General features: G+C 54.4%; 1 protein-coding gene and 1 pseudogene across 2 annotated transcripts; one reads left to right on the top strand and one right to left on the bottom strand.

Moving 5' to 3' along the window:
* The first annotated feature begins 5,300 nt into the window (after positions 1 to 5,300).
* ZNF579 (zinc finger protein 579) lies at positions 5,301 to 9,160 on the top strand. Of its 2 annotated transcripts, none has more exons than XM_059382864.1 (2): positions 5,301 to 5,321; positions 7,048 to 9,160. In XM_059382864.1, exon 2 carries the CDS (start codon positions 7,050 to 7,052, stop codon positions 8,742 to 8,744), a length of 1,695 nt encoding a protein of 564 aa, XP_059238847.1. In that variant the 5' UTR covers positions 5,301 to 5,321; positions 7,048 to 7,049; the 3' UTR covers positions 8,745 to 9,160. The 2 variants fall into 2 exon arrangements, with proteins under 2 accessions (XP_059238847.1, XP_059238846.1); XM_059382863.1 differs by lacking the exon at positions 5,301 to 5,321 and adding an exon at positions 5,889 to 6,001.
* A 4,233-nt stretch (positions 9,161 to 13,393) lies between these two features.
* On the bottom strand, positions 13,394 to 14,455 carry LOC132005588 (calmodulin-1-like; annotated as a pseudogene).
* Between the last annotated feature and the right edge of the window lie 264 nt (positions 14,456 to 14,719).

The raw sequence follows: 14,719 nt of genomic DNA, 5'->3' as shown, positions 1-14,719 counted from the left end.
GGTGGGGGCTTTTCTCCCTGATTTAGGATGAGCTCCCTAAAGAAAAGCAGATCTTTTCTCCCTCCTGACAAATGTTGAGTCCCTTAGATACTGCACAACCATTAAAATCAGAAATGGCTTAAGTTTCATCTCAGTGGAATTCTGTCCCTTAAACACGAGATCCACCTCCAGTGGACTGAATGTGCCCTTTAGAACCAGACATGCCCTTTAGACACCGTCAATCCCATCAGGCCCCCTAAAAGCCAAACTGTCTCCTTAAAGAAAAGTTCTACCCCTAAGGAGAGACCCTAAATCTTAGACCCTGCCTCTAGGTGACCAAATGTCTATGTTAAACACTGTATGCACCCCGGAGGGTAGGAGTCACCTGTCTGGGCGGAGTCAACCATTCCTCTTCTAGGCACTAGATTACATTTCTGTCTCGAGTGCCGTTCTGTGTCAGGCATTGTAATCCTCTCTGAGGATCCAGCAGTGGAGAAAAGGACTCCTAGGCTTATGTTTTAGTGTTTGGGTGGTGGGGTGGAGAAAAGTAAAGAAACGGAAGTAATTTCAGGTGTTTCTGAGCATGCTGAAGGAGGGGAGGAAAGGTGTTAAGAAAGTGAGTGACCCCATGAGCATGCCATTTCAGTTCAGGTGTCCGGTGGACATCTCTCCACAGGCGGCATCTGATCTGAAACCCAAAGGGTGCTGAGAGACCAGAGAGCGGATGGGCCCCAAGGAGGGAGAGGTGAAGGGAGGGGGAGGGGTCAGGTCCCAGAGCCTGGTGGGGCAAGAGAGGCATTTGACTGTGCTCTCCAGGCAATTGAACACCAAGATTTTAATGTTGGAGGATTTGACCACTCCCGCACTTTACAGAGTTTCCTCTGGCTGCTGAGTTGAGAAGGAACTGGAGGCAGCAGAAGAGACGCTTAGGAGCCTGGACCGGAGTGGTGGGGAGATACAGGCGGATTCGAGATGAATTCCGAAGGTGGAATGTGAGTGTTTGTGTGTGTGTGTAATTGAAAGAGCTCAGGAGGGACTGGTTAGGTGGTAGCACTTTGTGTTAAGACATGAAAAGGAGAAGAACAAGTTTCGATAGGAGCTTAGGGGGATAAAGAATTCCATTTTGAGCTTCTTAAATTTAAGATGCCTGGGAGATTGGCACATACTAATACGGCTGAAGGTATGCGTGTCCTGTGATACCGTGATCCCACTGCTGGGCACGAACCCTAGAGAAACTCCTTCACCTGCACTAGGAGACACACTTAAACATCTCCCAGCAGCAATCTGTATGGCCTCAAACTCTGAACAATTGATGTGTCATTGCTGTGGTCCGAATGTTTGTGTTCCCATCGAAATTTCTATGTTGAAATCCTAACTCCCAGTGTGACAGTGTTTGGAGATGGAGCTTTGGGGAGGTGCTTAAGTCTTAGTGCCTGGGACCAGCGCCTCCTCTGAAAGGCTCCAGGGAGACCCCTGGCCCTTCTCACCCTGAGAGGACACCACAAGAAGCACTGGCCATAAACCCAGAAGAGGGCCTCCCCCAGAAGACAAGCATGCAGGTGCCTTGATCTTGGACTTCCGGCCTCCAGAGAACCGTGAGCGATAAATTTCTGTTGTTCATAAGCCGCCAGTCTGTGGTGTTTTGTTAAAGCAGCCGGAACAGACTAAGACATCTGTCAACAAAAAGCAGATATATAAACGGTGGCATATTATGCTATGGGTTACTATACAGCGTGAAATAAAGGGACACTTGATGGAAATCTAGGGGGAAGGGCACTCCAGGCAGGGGGGAAAGGCACGTTCAAAGGCCCTGAGTCCACCAATAGCAGAGGTGGGGTGGTGCGGCTGGAGCGGAGTGAAGCAGGAGAGAGGTAGTCACCAGTGGAGGGACGCTTCAGGGGCCAGACCCATCGAGCCTTACAGGCAGTGGGAGAGGAATACGGGAGGAAGGGCTGGGAAGCCACCCGAGGTTCACAGGCTGCGATCTCTGCGTGCGAGAGGCTGGCCGCGGTAGGGGCGCTGGGGGCAGGAGAGCCAATGAGGAGGCAGTAGCAGGGGGACTGGCACCCAGGAGTGCAGTCCGGAGCCAATCAGCGCTAGGTCCCGCCCCCTGCTCGGGCCCACGGCCCCGCGGAGTCCCGCACTGCCCAGGCACCCTGTCTCACCTGGGCCGGCTCCCCGCCTCCTCCCTGCTCTCAGCCTAGGTCTCCCCTGCATCCGGCCCAGCCTCCACGCGGGTCCCACAGGAATTTCTCTAAAACACTAATCAGATCATGTGACTCTCCAGCTTAAAACCTTTTCAATGGCTTCTCAGTGCACCAGGAACGCGTCCAGCATTCCGCCTGGACTAAGAGGCCGCCGCAGCGGCTTGTGCAACTCCCGGCCTCTCTCCATGACACTCCAGCCTTTGATGGCCCAATCCAAGGCCTCGAGTCTCCCTCAAGACAAGATCTCCCTCCCCATCCCCCAATATGCTCTTCCCTCTGCTTGAAATTTTATTTCCCACCATTCCATTCCTGAATTTTCCTTATTTCCTTCCTGCCTTCCTTCCTTCCTTCCTCCTTTCCTTCCTTTTTTGGAAAAAAAAAAATGTTAAGCTTTTAAAATACAGATAATGAAATAACAACCCCCCAACCCCACCAGGTATACACTCAGAAGAACTGAAAATAATCGTCCAAACAAACACTTATACACAAACGTTCCTAACAGCGCTATTCACAATAGCTGAGAGGTAGCAAGAAGCCACATATCCACGAACAAATGAATGGGCACAATGTAGTGTACCTGCACGGTGGAATATTACTCAACTAGCAAAAGGAATGACGTCAGGATCCATGCCACAACACAGATGATTCTGGAAAACACACTAAGTGAAAGAAACTGGTCATAAGAGGTTACCTATTATATGATTCAACTGACATGAAATGTTTGTCATAGGCAAAGCTGATTATTGGTTGTCAGGAGCTGGAAGAAGAAGGACATGGGGAGTGACAGTTTAACAGACCTAGATTTCTGTTGGGGAAGATGACAAAGTTCTGAAACTAGACAGTGGGATGGTCACATGACATTGAGAATGTACTTAATGGCACTATTATTGCCCACCCCCCGTGTCCATATACTATCAGCTTTAAAGATTTTTTTTTTTTTTTTGACAGAGATCACAAGTAGGCAGAGAGTCAGACTGAGAGAGAGAGGAAGGGAAGCAGGCTCCCTGCTGAGCAGAGAGCCTGACGTGGGGCTCAATCCCAGCACCCCGAGATTATGACCCGAGCCGAAGGCAGAGGCTTAACCCACTGAGCCACCCAGGCGCCCCTGCCTATCAGCTTTAAAACATTAGAGGTTTAGGGGCACCTGGGTGGCTCAGAGGGTTAAGCCTCTGCCTTCCACTCAGGTCATGATCTCAGGGTCCTGGGATTGAGCCCCACATCGGGCTCTCTGCTCAGCAGGGAGCCTGCTTCCTCCTCTCTCTCTGCCTGCCTCTCTGCCTACCTGTGATCTCTGTCTGTCAAATAAATAAATAAAATCTTAAAAAAAAAATTAGAGGTTTAGTTACCTCACTCGCCGTAGGCCCCTTTAGGATCTGATCGCTTCTCCCTGCTACAAGTTAACTCCTACCATGAATTTGGTGCTTATTGTTTCCATGGATATTTTTAGACTTTCACTCCTATATAAATATCCTTTTAAAATTAGTACTATTGCCCAGGCACTTTTAAAAGTCATGCTCTTGGGGGCGCCTGTGTGGCTCAGTGTGTTGAGCCTCTGCCTTCTGCCCGGGTCATGGTCTCAGGGTCCTGGGATCGAGCCCCGCATCGGGCTCTCTGCTCAGAAGGGGGGCCTGCTTCCCCCTCCCCCTCTGCCTGCCTCTCTGCCTACTTGTGATCTCTCTCTCTCTCTCTCTGTCAAATAGATAAATATTAAAAAAAAAAAAAGTCATGCTCTTGGGATGCCTGGGTGGCTCAGTGGGTTAAGTCTCTGCCTTCAGCTCAGGTCATGATCTCAGGGTCCTGGGATGGAGCCCCACATCGGGCTTTCTGTTCAGTGGGAGCCTGCTTTCCCCCTTCTCTCTCTCTGCCTGCCTCTCTGCCTACTTGTGATCGCTCTCTGTCAAATGAATAATAATAAAAAAAAAAAAAGTCATGCTCTTTGCCTGTCGTTTCTCCCATCTCTTTGTGAAATGCAAAGACTCGCTGAGATGCACTAGCTTCGACATGTTTTAGTTCCCCACTTTGCTGCTGTTTAAACTGAGAATAGCGTGACCCACTCCATAAGGTAAGGAGAGACAAACGCATTAGTATTTGTAAAGCGCTTACAAGACTAAGTTACTGCTTATTTTCATTTTATTTACTTTTATTACCCTTTCCCCCCATTTGATTTCTTGTCCCTTTACTTTCTGGAGTATGGAGCGCATTCACATGGCTTCAAATTTAAGAAGTACAAAAGGATAGAGTGCCGTAAGTTTCAGTTCTGGGAGTTAGACAATGTTGCTAGTTCCCTCTCTCTTCTTCCAGACACAACCCACTGATAAGCATAGACAGTTAGAACAGGTTCCAGGCTGTTTTCTACCTTCCTTTCCATCCCCCCTTCCCTTCATGTTATCACTTGGAGCGCTTCCATATTTTTTTACACAGCAAGTTTCTTCATCTTTTTTTTTTGGACACATAGCATTCCACTGGGCAGATCAATCATGATGCCACTCGAATTCCCTCCGGATGCGAATTTAGCTCATCTCCAGTCTTTTGCAGTGGTGTGCAATCATCTGGTGCTGATTCACCTGGTACCGATGTCATTTTGCATGTTTCTGAGCAGATCTATCTGGCAGTCCCATTCCTGGAATTGTTCAGCTGTTAAGGCTGTTCCAAATTTCACTAGCCCAGCCCTGTTCAGAGAGGTCCTGTTTCCCACGCTCTGGCTGACAGTGCTCAACATGTACTTCACCTTAAGTCTGCAGGCCTATCTCTGCAACAAGCCCTCGACTGCTCGGTTTCGGGCATTTGAGATGTGTGGAGCACGTCTCTCTCCTTTCCCTTGGCTCATCCTTCTCATCCCCAACCCTTGGCTTTCATCCTGCAGGTTTCAGCTGAAACACTATTGCCTCCTGGAAGACCTTGAGGACTGCTCTCACCCCAGGGGGAGGTCAGCTCAGTGCCTTCTCTGTTCTCTGTCTCCCCCCCACCTCCACCCCCCACCCCAATCGTCTTTCCTGCCTTAGAGCACGTTTTCCTGGAAGGCGGTCGGATCTGTGACTGCCTCCTCCCTCTGACGGTGAGCTTCCTGCAGACAGGGTCGGACAGCCCGTCAGCCTGTCGCCGAGGCTCCAGCACCAAGGACAGAGCTAGCCCACAGTAGGTGCTCAGGAAATACCCGGGGCTTGGGATCCAGGGAACTATGCCGGGAAACACTTGCAGAAGGACTCAGGAGCACAGTGGGTGCTCAGTAGATGTGGGTCTCTTAGGAGCGAATGCTATCTGCCGGGCTTGTTGTAGAGGGGGCCACTGAGGCTAGGAGAAGCGACAGTCGCTTGCTCCGGCAGCCGAGTGAAGGCTGGACAGGGGTTCCAGTCCAGAGTGCCCCTACTTTGCCTGAGGCCTCTGCCACTGCCTCATTCACGACTCCTTCCCCTGGCACCCCCCTCGCCCAACACAGTGCCTGGCACAGACAGGACCTGATAAATGTGTATTTGTTGAAGGAATGAATGAATATGTGTGTCTGCTGGGGTGGGGAGGAGAGCTGCGTCCAGCCTCCCAGGCCCGCAGCCCCCTCCCCATGCAGAACCCAGGAATCCAAGCCGACTGCCCTCCACGCCCCCTGGGTCCCCTCGTCCTCCCGCTTCCGGCCTTCCAGCCGGTCTTTCCTCTTTTGGGCTCGGTCGAGAGGCCGGGTTTCCGGGGGGAAGGCTTAGGCAGTGACACCGAGCCCAGCCTCCTCCACCCCCCACCACGCTCGGGCCCTCCCTCCCTCCCCGCCACCACCGTCCGCGTTTGGCCGGCCGCGGGGAAGGAAGAAAGAAGCGAAGGAGGTGGAGGTAAGACACAGGCGCCCAGCGATCCGATCAGGGCCGAGCCCCAGGCTCTGGGCTCGGAAATCCGCGAGGCCTGGACCCATGGCCCTAATTCTGCTGATCACGCCTGCGGGGAACCGCAAGCTGGGCCCAGTGGGGAGCTCGGCCCCCCGTGGGGACCTAGGGCTCCATACTCCAGCAGCCTGGGTGGGGGGCAGGTGTCCAGCGGCCAGGCCCTCAGCCCCCTCCTCTGTGGAGACTTCGGGCAGCTGAGCCCCCAGCTCCCTCCTCCCCCTTGTCTTAGGAGCCCAGCCCCCTCCCCCAACCCTCTCTGCCCCTGGGACCCAGGAATCCTTACCCCACACCTACAGGAGTGGATCTCAGTCCCCTCCCAAACCTGGGGTCCCAAACCCCAGCTCCCACCTCTCTCAGTCCCTGGAGTCCAGGACCCCAGCCTCCCCACTGCCCAGGAGTCTTAGCCCTCCTACCCCCAGCCTCTCCCAGACCCTGGTCTGGGCACTCACACACATTTCTGGGGCTTCCCAATGTCGAATTCCACCCCCTCCACTCGGGCACCACTGGCCGGTTCCCAGCCCCTCCCAAAATTCTCCAGCGGGGCCCCTGGAGAAAAAGCAGTTGGCTGACTGTCTCCCTGTCTCCTCTTCTGTCTGTATCTCTGGCTTGTCCCCTCTCTCTGTCTGTCTGTCCCTACCTCTGTCCTGCTGTGGTTCTTCTGATCTCTGGTGTTTGCACCATCTCTCCCGAAATCTCTTTGTTTTCTCTCCATCTCTGTCTCTGCTGGGAGTCCCCATCTCTCTCTCCTGCTGTCTCCCACCATCCTGCCTTTACGGCTTCTCCTGCTGTCTGTCTGTCTGTCTGCCCCTGGGGTCTCTGCCTTTGCTCTGTCTTGCTGGCTCTCTCCATTGCCTGGTTAATCATCTGACCATCACGGACTCTCCATCTCTCTCTGTCTCTGTCTCTCGGCCTCACTCCACACATCTCCCTTTATCTAACCCACTCCACGCCCCCACCCACCCCAATGTCTCCTTGTCTTCCCTTTCTCCTTACAGGCATGGATCCGCAGCCCCCTCCACCCGCCCAGGGCAGCCCACCTCACCGTGGCCGGGGCCGGGGCCGTGGCCGAGGCCGTGGTAGAGGCCGGGGCCGTGGCAGGGGGGGCGCTGGAGCCCCTCGGGCGCCCCTGCCCTGCCCGACATGTGGCCGCCTCTTCCGCTTCCCCTACTACCTCTCCAGGCACCGGCTGAGCCACTCAGGCCTCCGACCCCACGCCTGCCCCCTGTGCCCCAAGGCCTTCCGCCGGCCCGCCCACCTTTCCCGCCACCTGCGTGGCCACGGGCCCCAACCGCCGCTGCGCTGCGCCGCCTGCCCCCGCACCTTCCCGGAGCCAGCCCAGCTCCGGCGCCACTTGGCCCAGGAGCACGCAGGCGGCGAGGTCGAGCTGGCCATCGAGAGGGCGGCCAAGGAGGCCGCGGAGTCGAGCTGGGGCTCCCAGGACGCCGGGGCGGAGCAGCCTACCACCGCTGCAGCGGGGGCCGCGGAGGAGGAGGCGGCGTGGCCCGAGACGTGGCCGGCAGGGGAGCCGGCCACGCTGGCTGCCCCCACAAGCGCCGAACCCCGGGAGTCAGAGGAGGAGGAGGCCGAGGCCGGGGCGGCGGAGCTGAGGGCCGAATTGGCACTGGCAGCCGGGCGGCAGGAGGAGAAGCAGGTCCTGCTCCAGGCCGACTGGACGCTGCTGTGCCTCCGCTGTCGCGAAGCCTTCGCCACCAAGGGCGAGCTCAAAGCACACCCGTGTCTGCGCCCCGAGGGTGAACAGGAGGGTGAAGGGGGCCCCCCTCCCCGGCCCAAGCGCCACCAGTGCTCCATCTGCCTCAAGGCCTTCGCCAGGCCCTGGTCGCTGTCCCGCCACCGGCTGGTCCACTCCACCGACCGCCCTTTCGTGTGCCCAGACTGCGGCCTGGCCTTCCGCCTCGCCTCCTACCTCCGCCAGCACCGTCGTGTGCACGGCGCGCTCAGCCTCCTGGCCCCGCTGCCCCCGGCGGGCAAGAAGGACGACAAGGCACCGGGTGGACGGAACTCAGGGAAGGGGCCCGAGGGGGGCGAAGGGGCAGAGTGCGGGAGTGCCTCGGAGGGGGGAGAAGGCGGGCAGAATGGAGGGGACGCCGCCCCGGCCCGGCCCCCTGCGGGGGAGCCCCGCTTCTGGTGTCCCGAGTGTGGCAAAGGCTTCCGGCGCCGCGCGCACCTGCGGCAGCACGGGGTGACCCACTCAGGGGCGCGCCCCTTTCAGTGCGTGCGCTGCCAGAGGGAGTTCAAGCGGCTGGCCGACCTGGCCCGCCACGCGCAGGTGCACGCGGGAGGCCCGGCGCCGCACCCGTGCCCGCGCTGCCCGCGCCGCTTCTCGCGCGCCTACAGCCTCCTGCGCCACCAGCGCTGCCACCGGGCCGAGCTGGAGAGGGCGGCTGCGTTGCAGGCGCTCCAGGCCCAGGCCCCGCCGTCGCCCCCGCCGCCCCCGCCGCCCCCACCAGCTGGGCAGGAGGAGGAAGGGCTCCCGATGCCCATTGCACGCATCAAGGAAGAGCCACCCTCCCCGGGAACCCCACCCCAGTCGCCACCACCGCCGCCGCCGGCTCCCCCTGTCTTCCTCAGCGCCTCCTGTTTCGACAGCCAAGACCACTCAGCCTTCGAGATGGAGGAAGAAGAAATTGACAGCAAGGCCCACCTTCGGGGGTTGGGAGGCCTGGCCTCCTGACCTTCACCACCACTCCTGGCCCCTCCATTTGGCTCCCGGTTTGCAATATGGAGGAAGGAAGTCGAAGTAGAGGCGCCTCCTGTCTACCCACCCTTCCCCTTCTAGCTCTCAACACTAAGGGGGGGGGGCTGGACCGCCCCTCCCTCCCATTGCCCACCCCCTCCCCCGGGGACCCCGACGCTGGCTAGGAACTGCTTGTCCCAACAGGCCTCAGAAGGCAGGACAAGTTGGAAAAGGAGGCAGAGAATATTGGCCAGAGAGATGCAGACTTGGGGGGACCCCCTGCCTGGCTGTCTCCCATTACACACACTGGACACCGTCACCTCTTTGGAACTGCCAGACCCTGGGGGTCCCCAGTGAGCAAAGGTCCATTCCTGTCCTTTTGTCTGTCTGTGAATAAATGTGAGTTCGTGAAACAGGAGAGAGTGAGGCTGTCTGTGGGGGCTGCCAGAGGGGGGTCTAGGGTGAGCCGGGATCTGTCCCAACAGGCTCTGAGCTTGTGTTCCAGGCAGGAAGGGTCCAGATTTCCACATCAGGGAACGGGAGGCAGGTGCTCAGCCTGCAAGAAACTCAAGAGAAGAATATGGAGTGTGACAGCGCGGGTTACCACCCGTTCTGGCATCTTTGGGGAGCTCTGTGGCCCCCTGTGGGATCCCCACATGCATGCTTTCAGCAGACATTTACCAGGCACCACGCAGGGTCCTGGGGATGCTGGAGAGGAGACAGCCACGCCCCCCCCCCAGAAGCCAGAATTCTAGATCCACACGAGTTTAGCCATGTGTGGCTGCTTCCATTTAAACTTAGAATGAGTAAATCCATTTAAAATAAAATAATGAAAAACGTTCAGTTTCTCAGTCACACAGTTTCCAGGGGCCAACAGCCCCATGAGGCTGGTGGCTACCCCAGACAGCACAGATCGAGAACATCCCATCACTGCAAGAAGTTCTCTTGGACAGGGTTGCCCTAGGTAATGAACCATCTGCAACAGACCACCAGGTATTAATTAGGGCTACTGAGAACACTGCCTGGCTGGGAGGGAGGGCCTTTGGGTGACCTTTGACCTGAACCAAGAGCGGCAGAATAGGGTCAAAGGCCATGAGGTGGGTTGGTGCTGCATGTTGGAGAAACCACAAGAAATCAGGAGTAGGTGGAAAGGTTCATTTTCTGCAAACCTTCTAACGGTTTTTTTTTCCCCTTGCTCATCTATTTAGGTCTTAGGGAGTGGAGAGGGAGAGATGTGTTCAAGCCATCTTCCTTGAACCGCCCCCCTCCTGTTGTTATCCGTCCTTCCCCCAGAGCCTTCAGTGGCTCCCTTTTTCCTGTGCAAAGGTTGATGCTAACCACTTGGGTGTCTTCATGCCTGTCAGGCCTGTAGAGGCGTGAGGCCATCCCAGTTTTCCAGGGCAGCACACAGAGGCTTTGGGAGGGAAGGTGGTTCCCTGATGTAATGAAAACACCAAGCAGGGGCTGGGCCCCAGGGAAGGAAGCCAGAGACGTGGAGGTTGAAGGTGTAGGAAGGGAGATGGCGGACTGTCTAAAGTTTGCAGAGTTCCCTGTCAGGGATTCAACACCTTGGCCAAGGCCTTGACCTGGTGCCTGGCATGTAGTAAGCACTCAATCCACATTAGTCTGTTTCGTTATCCCCGCATCAGGGCTTGAAGTGAGGGACAGAGTGACGAGGGAGACCACCTGGGGATGAGCCCTCATGGAGCTTACAGACCAGCACAGGACGTGGACAATGATCAAATATTGGCACAAATGAAGTTTCCAAAAGATACCAGTTCCCCCACAAACTAGAGCCTGTAACAGCCCTAGGCATGGGGAGCTGGGGAGCTGGGGTGTGCTTCCTTGACGTCAGAGCTACCTCCCTCCCCAGGAACCTTCCGTGGCTCCCTATTACCATATCCAAACATGGGCCCCCACTTAGTGAGCACCTACCGTGGCCAGACACCCTTTCAGCACAACCTCACTGATTAAACTCATTGAGGGAGGTGATTACACGGCCCGATTTACAGAAGGGACAACAGGGCTAAATTTAAGTCATTTGTCCTACTTTGGAAATCACTACCATGAACTGAGCTCTTTGTCTTCAACAGGGTCCTTTGTGGAGAGGGCTGAAAACAGCGACTGCCCCTGCGAGGGAGCCATTGCTGTTGCTGCTTTGTTACGATCATTTTCCCAGGCTGGTGTAGACCTGATCTCAGGGAATCCTTGCCACCCCACTGGGGATTAGGAAATATCCTCACCACTTCCTAAGGGCAAGACAACACTCGGAGAGGGAGTCCCTTGACCAATATCTCATAGCTGGGAACTGGCGACGTGGGATTTGAACCCAGGCTGGACCAACAGCATAGCCTGCATACCCTTAGCCAGGCCCATCTAAGGCCCCTCCTTACCTGCATCCCCATCGCCAAGCCCCAAGGCACCACGGCCCACCCCTCCTCGGCTTTCCCCCGACCTGCCCCCTCCCCGCCAGCTTACTCCGCCTCGAGGATCTCCTGCATCCAGAAAGAAACGTTCCTAGGACAAAACACAGGACTTAGAGTGAGGAAAGGTCCCTATGGACGGAGCCGAGTTCTCCCATCTTGCAGACGAGAAGACTGAGCCCTAGATGCGAGGACAGACCCAGGACATGATAAAACACCCCAACGGTTGCTATTATTGTGAAGCAAAAAGCTGGTGTCTACGAATCAAACCCTGTGACTTGGCTTGGCCTGCACCGAGCATTTCATCTATATGACCTCAACCACGTGCTCATAATCACATCACACACATTTCAGGAGTCCTGAGCCTGCCGTGCCTTGCACAGGGATCGCGTGGATTCGCTTCCCCCCTCTTCACGACAAGGTCAATACAGAGACACTGTCACCGGCTCCGTTTGTCCGTTGCAAACAGCATCAGATATTATTGTATACCATGGAACCCACTCATTTCAAGGGCACTTAGTGCTTTTCAGTGACTTTATAGGACTGTGCAACTACCCCCCCAAAGGAAATGTTAGGACATGTCCGCTCCCAAGATCTCCTGTGCCTGTTAATCATCACTTCCTATCTGCGCTCCCCAGGCTCTCCCGGCAACCACTGAGGTACTTTCTGTCTTGACAGATTTGCCTCTTCTGGACAGTTCCTAAAAATGCATCATCCAATATGTCGCCCTCTGCGTCTGGCTTCTTTCGCTCCACGTGCTGTTAAGGCTCATCCGTGTTGTGAGTTTTAGGAGCACTTTGTCCCTTTTTATGGCCCGAGTAATGTTCCATTGTATGGAGAGACTGCACTGTGTTTACCCACTCATCTGTGGGTGCACATCTGGGCGGAGTCCACTCTCGGCTGCTGTTGGCGGTGCTGCTGTGAACACGTATGGGGACATGGATTTGACCCTCTTGGGCCAACGCTCGGGTAGGCTGTGTGAGAAGCTCATGATACACTTTTTAAGAAACTGCCAGACTCTTTCCCAACATGGCTGCACCATCTCCAGCCCCATCAGGAACAGGTGAGGCTGCAGGTTCCCCGTGGGGGCTCCGTTTTCAGGAGGAGGAAGATGATGCCGTGAGCTGACATGCCCAAGGTCTCCTGGCTGGTAAGGAGCACATGTGGCTGTGTGTCCAGGCATTGTGACTCCAGCGCCTGTGCTCTTAACCCTAAACAGAGATTCTTTCTTCCCATGTTACTCATTCATTCATTCGTCCTAAAACTGTTGAGCCCTTGGCTTTGTGTAAGGCGCTACGCTAGATGGGAGAACGTCAGAGGACAAAGAGACAAGGTTTCATTTTGGCTGGAGACACAGGGACAAACAGACTGAGGACACTGATTCCACAGCTATTTTTTGAGCCTCACGACGTGCTGGGCAGTGCCGCAGGTACCGATCTCCCGCTGGCCAAAGAAACAAACACAAATCCCTGCCCACACTCCACAAAAAATTTTATTTTATTTTATTTATTTATTTGACACAGAGAGAGAGAGAGAGAGAGAGATCACAAGCAGGCGGAGAGGCAGGCAAAGAGAGAGGAGGAAGCAGGCTCCCCACTGAGCAGAGAGCCCGATGCGGGGTTCAATCCCAGGACCCTGGGATCATGACCTGAGCCGAAGGCAGAGGCTTAACCCACTGAGCCACCCAGGCACTCCGAAAAAAAAATTTTTTTTTCTTAAGTTAATGGTCTTTTTTTATTGGAAAAAAAAAAAAAAAAGACTAACATTTACAACTTGGAATGGACGTAAATTGTAATTCCTTGATCAGCAATGTTGATGCCTGTGCTGAAGTCCACAGCCCCAGCCTAGTCTGCTAGCTCCAAGTCATGGTTCAGGAGGTTTTAAAAACAGAGAGTCCAAAGATGCTCCCTTGGTAAAGGTTTTGTTGTTGTTGTTGTTGTTTTAAATTTGTGTGAATGGTGACAGCCTGACACCCATGTCACTCCAGGACAACGTGGACAATGCTAAACCAACATGTGAGGCATGCCACCCAGATGAGCGTCATGGTCACCAAGGATGGGGGCACCCAGAAGTACCAGAGGGCCGTCCTGCTAAGTGGGGCTACGTCTAGACAGCTTATCCTTCACCCATTTCTCTGCACAGCATCCTGAAGTAAACCAACTTAAAATGTTTTCAGTAAACCAGCTATGACAATTTTATACTAAAAAATTGAACTAGAACCCATTTGAAGAAGTTTTAAATTTTTTTCATTTTTCGTTTTTAATACAAATGCCTGACTGTGCTCAATTGTCAAGCTGCATGCATGAAAAACTGGCCAGCCCAGTGTATTAATCATGAGCAAATGGAACTGCAAGGAGTCCACTAGGTGCTTCCTTATCATTAAGGTAGGACAAGTCTTTATGTCGTAAAACTGATGTGTAGCTTGATCTTTAGGGGACAGGACCACCAACCAATACATGCAGATTTTGTGTGTGTGGACAGAAGGTACTTTTGACATTCAGTTTTGCTATATAGAAACAGAATGAGTAAATGAACTTTTTTTTTTTTTTTTGCAAGAGGTAAGTAAAAGATTCAATTTGATTCTTCTAGAAGGGGGTGAAAGGAGTTGAAAGTAGGCCTTCATTTTGCAGTCATCATCTGTACGAATTCTTCATAGTTGACTTGCCCATCTCCATCAATATCTGCTTCTCTGATCATTTCATCTACTTCTTCATCTGTTAGTTTCTCCCCTAAGTTGGTCATGACATGACAAAGCTCTGCCGCACTGATGTAACCGTTGCCATCCTTGTCAAAGACTCGGAATGCCTTTCGAATTTCTTCTTCGCTGTCTGTATCTTTCATTTTTCTAGCCATCATAGTCAAGAATTCCGGGAAGTCAATGGTGCCATTACTGTCAGCATCCACCTCGTTGATCATATCCTGCAATTCGGCTTCTGTTGGGTTCTAACCCAGTAACCTCATGACAGTTCCAAGTTCCTTTGTTGTGATGGTGCCGTCGCCATCTTTGTCAAATAGGGAGAAAGCTTCCTTGAACTCAGCGATCTGTTCTTCGGTGAGCTGATCAGCCATGGTGCGAGCGAAGGGAAGAAGAGCAGAGGGAGCGAGGGTGGCTGGCTGCACCAGCGCAGGGGCTGTGACGGTGGGGGGTGCCTCCGCTGCTGTAGCTGCTGCTGCTAAGGTGCGATGTGTGCTCAGCGCTGTGCCGCTGCCGCCGCCCCACTGTGAGTAACGGCGCCGTGCCCGCGAGGCTCCCAGCACCACTGCCCCGAAAAAATTTTTTTAAAATAAACTGTACATGAGGCTCAAACTGAGGACCCGAGATCAAGAGTGCCATGCTCCACGACTGAGCCAGCCAGGTTTGGGAATCTCACAACACGTGCGAAAGGAAAGAATTGGAGAATAAACGCATGTCCTCAGCCCCGAGTCTGCAGCGAGCGTTTTACTCTGTTCCGGATGGACCTGGCTACCGTCTATCCTGAAATTTACCCGCCCAACGGCCTATCCATCCTATCCTCATCTTTCAAAAATTTAATAAACTTTCCTTTTTTG

This window comes from Mustela nigripes, chromosome 17 (assembly GCF_022355385.1).
Source record: "Mustela nigripes isolate SB6536 chromosome 17, MUSNIG.SB6536, whole genome shotgun sequence".
Taxonomy (NCBI): domain Eukaryota; kingdom Metazoa; phylum Chordata; class Mammalia; order Carnivora; family Mustelidae; genus Mustela; species Mustela nigripes.
The sequence above is the reverse complement of the archived record's forward strand: the minus strand, read 5'-3'. Positions and strand labels throughout refer to the sequence as shown.

What these genes read in the sequence shown, in the direction of transcription:
- ZNF579 (XM_059382864.1), top strand. Translation starts at nt 7,050, where the DNA reads ATGGATCCGCAGCCCCCTCCACCCGCCCAGGGCAGCCCACCTCACCGT.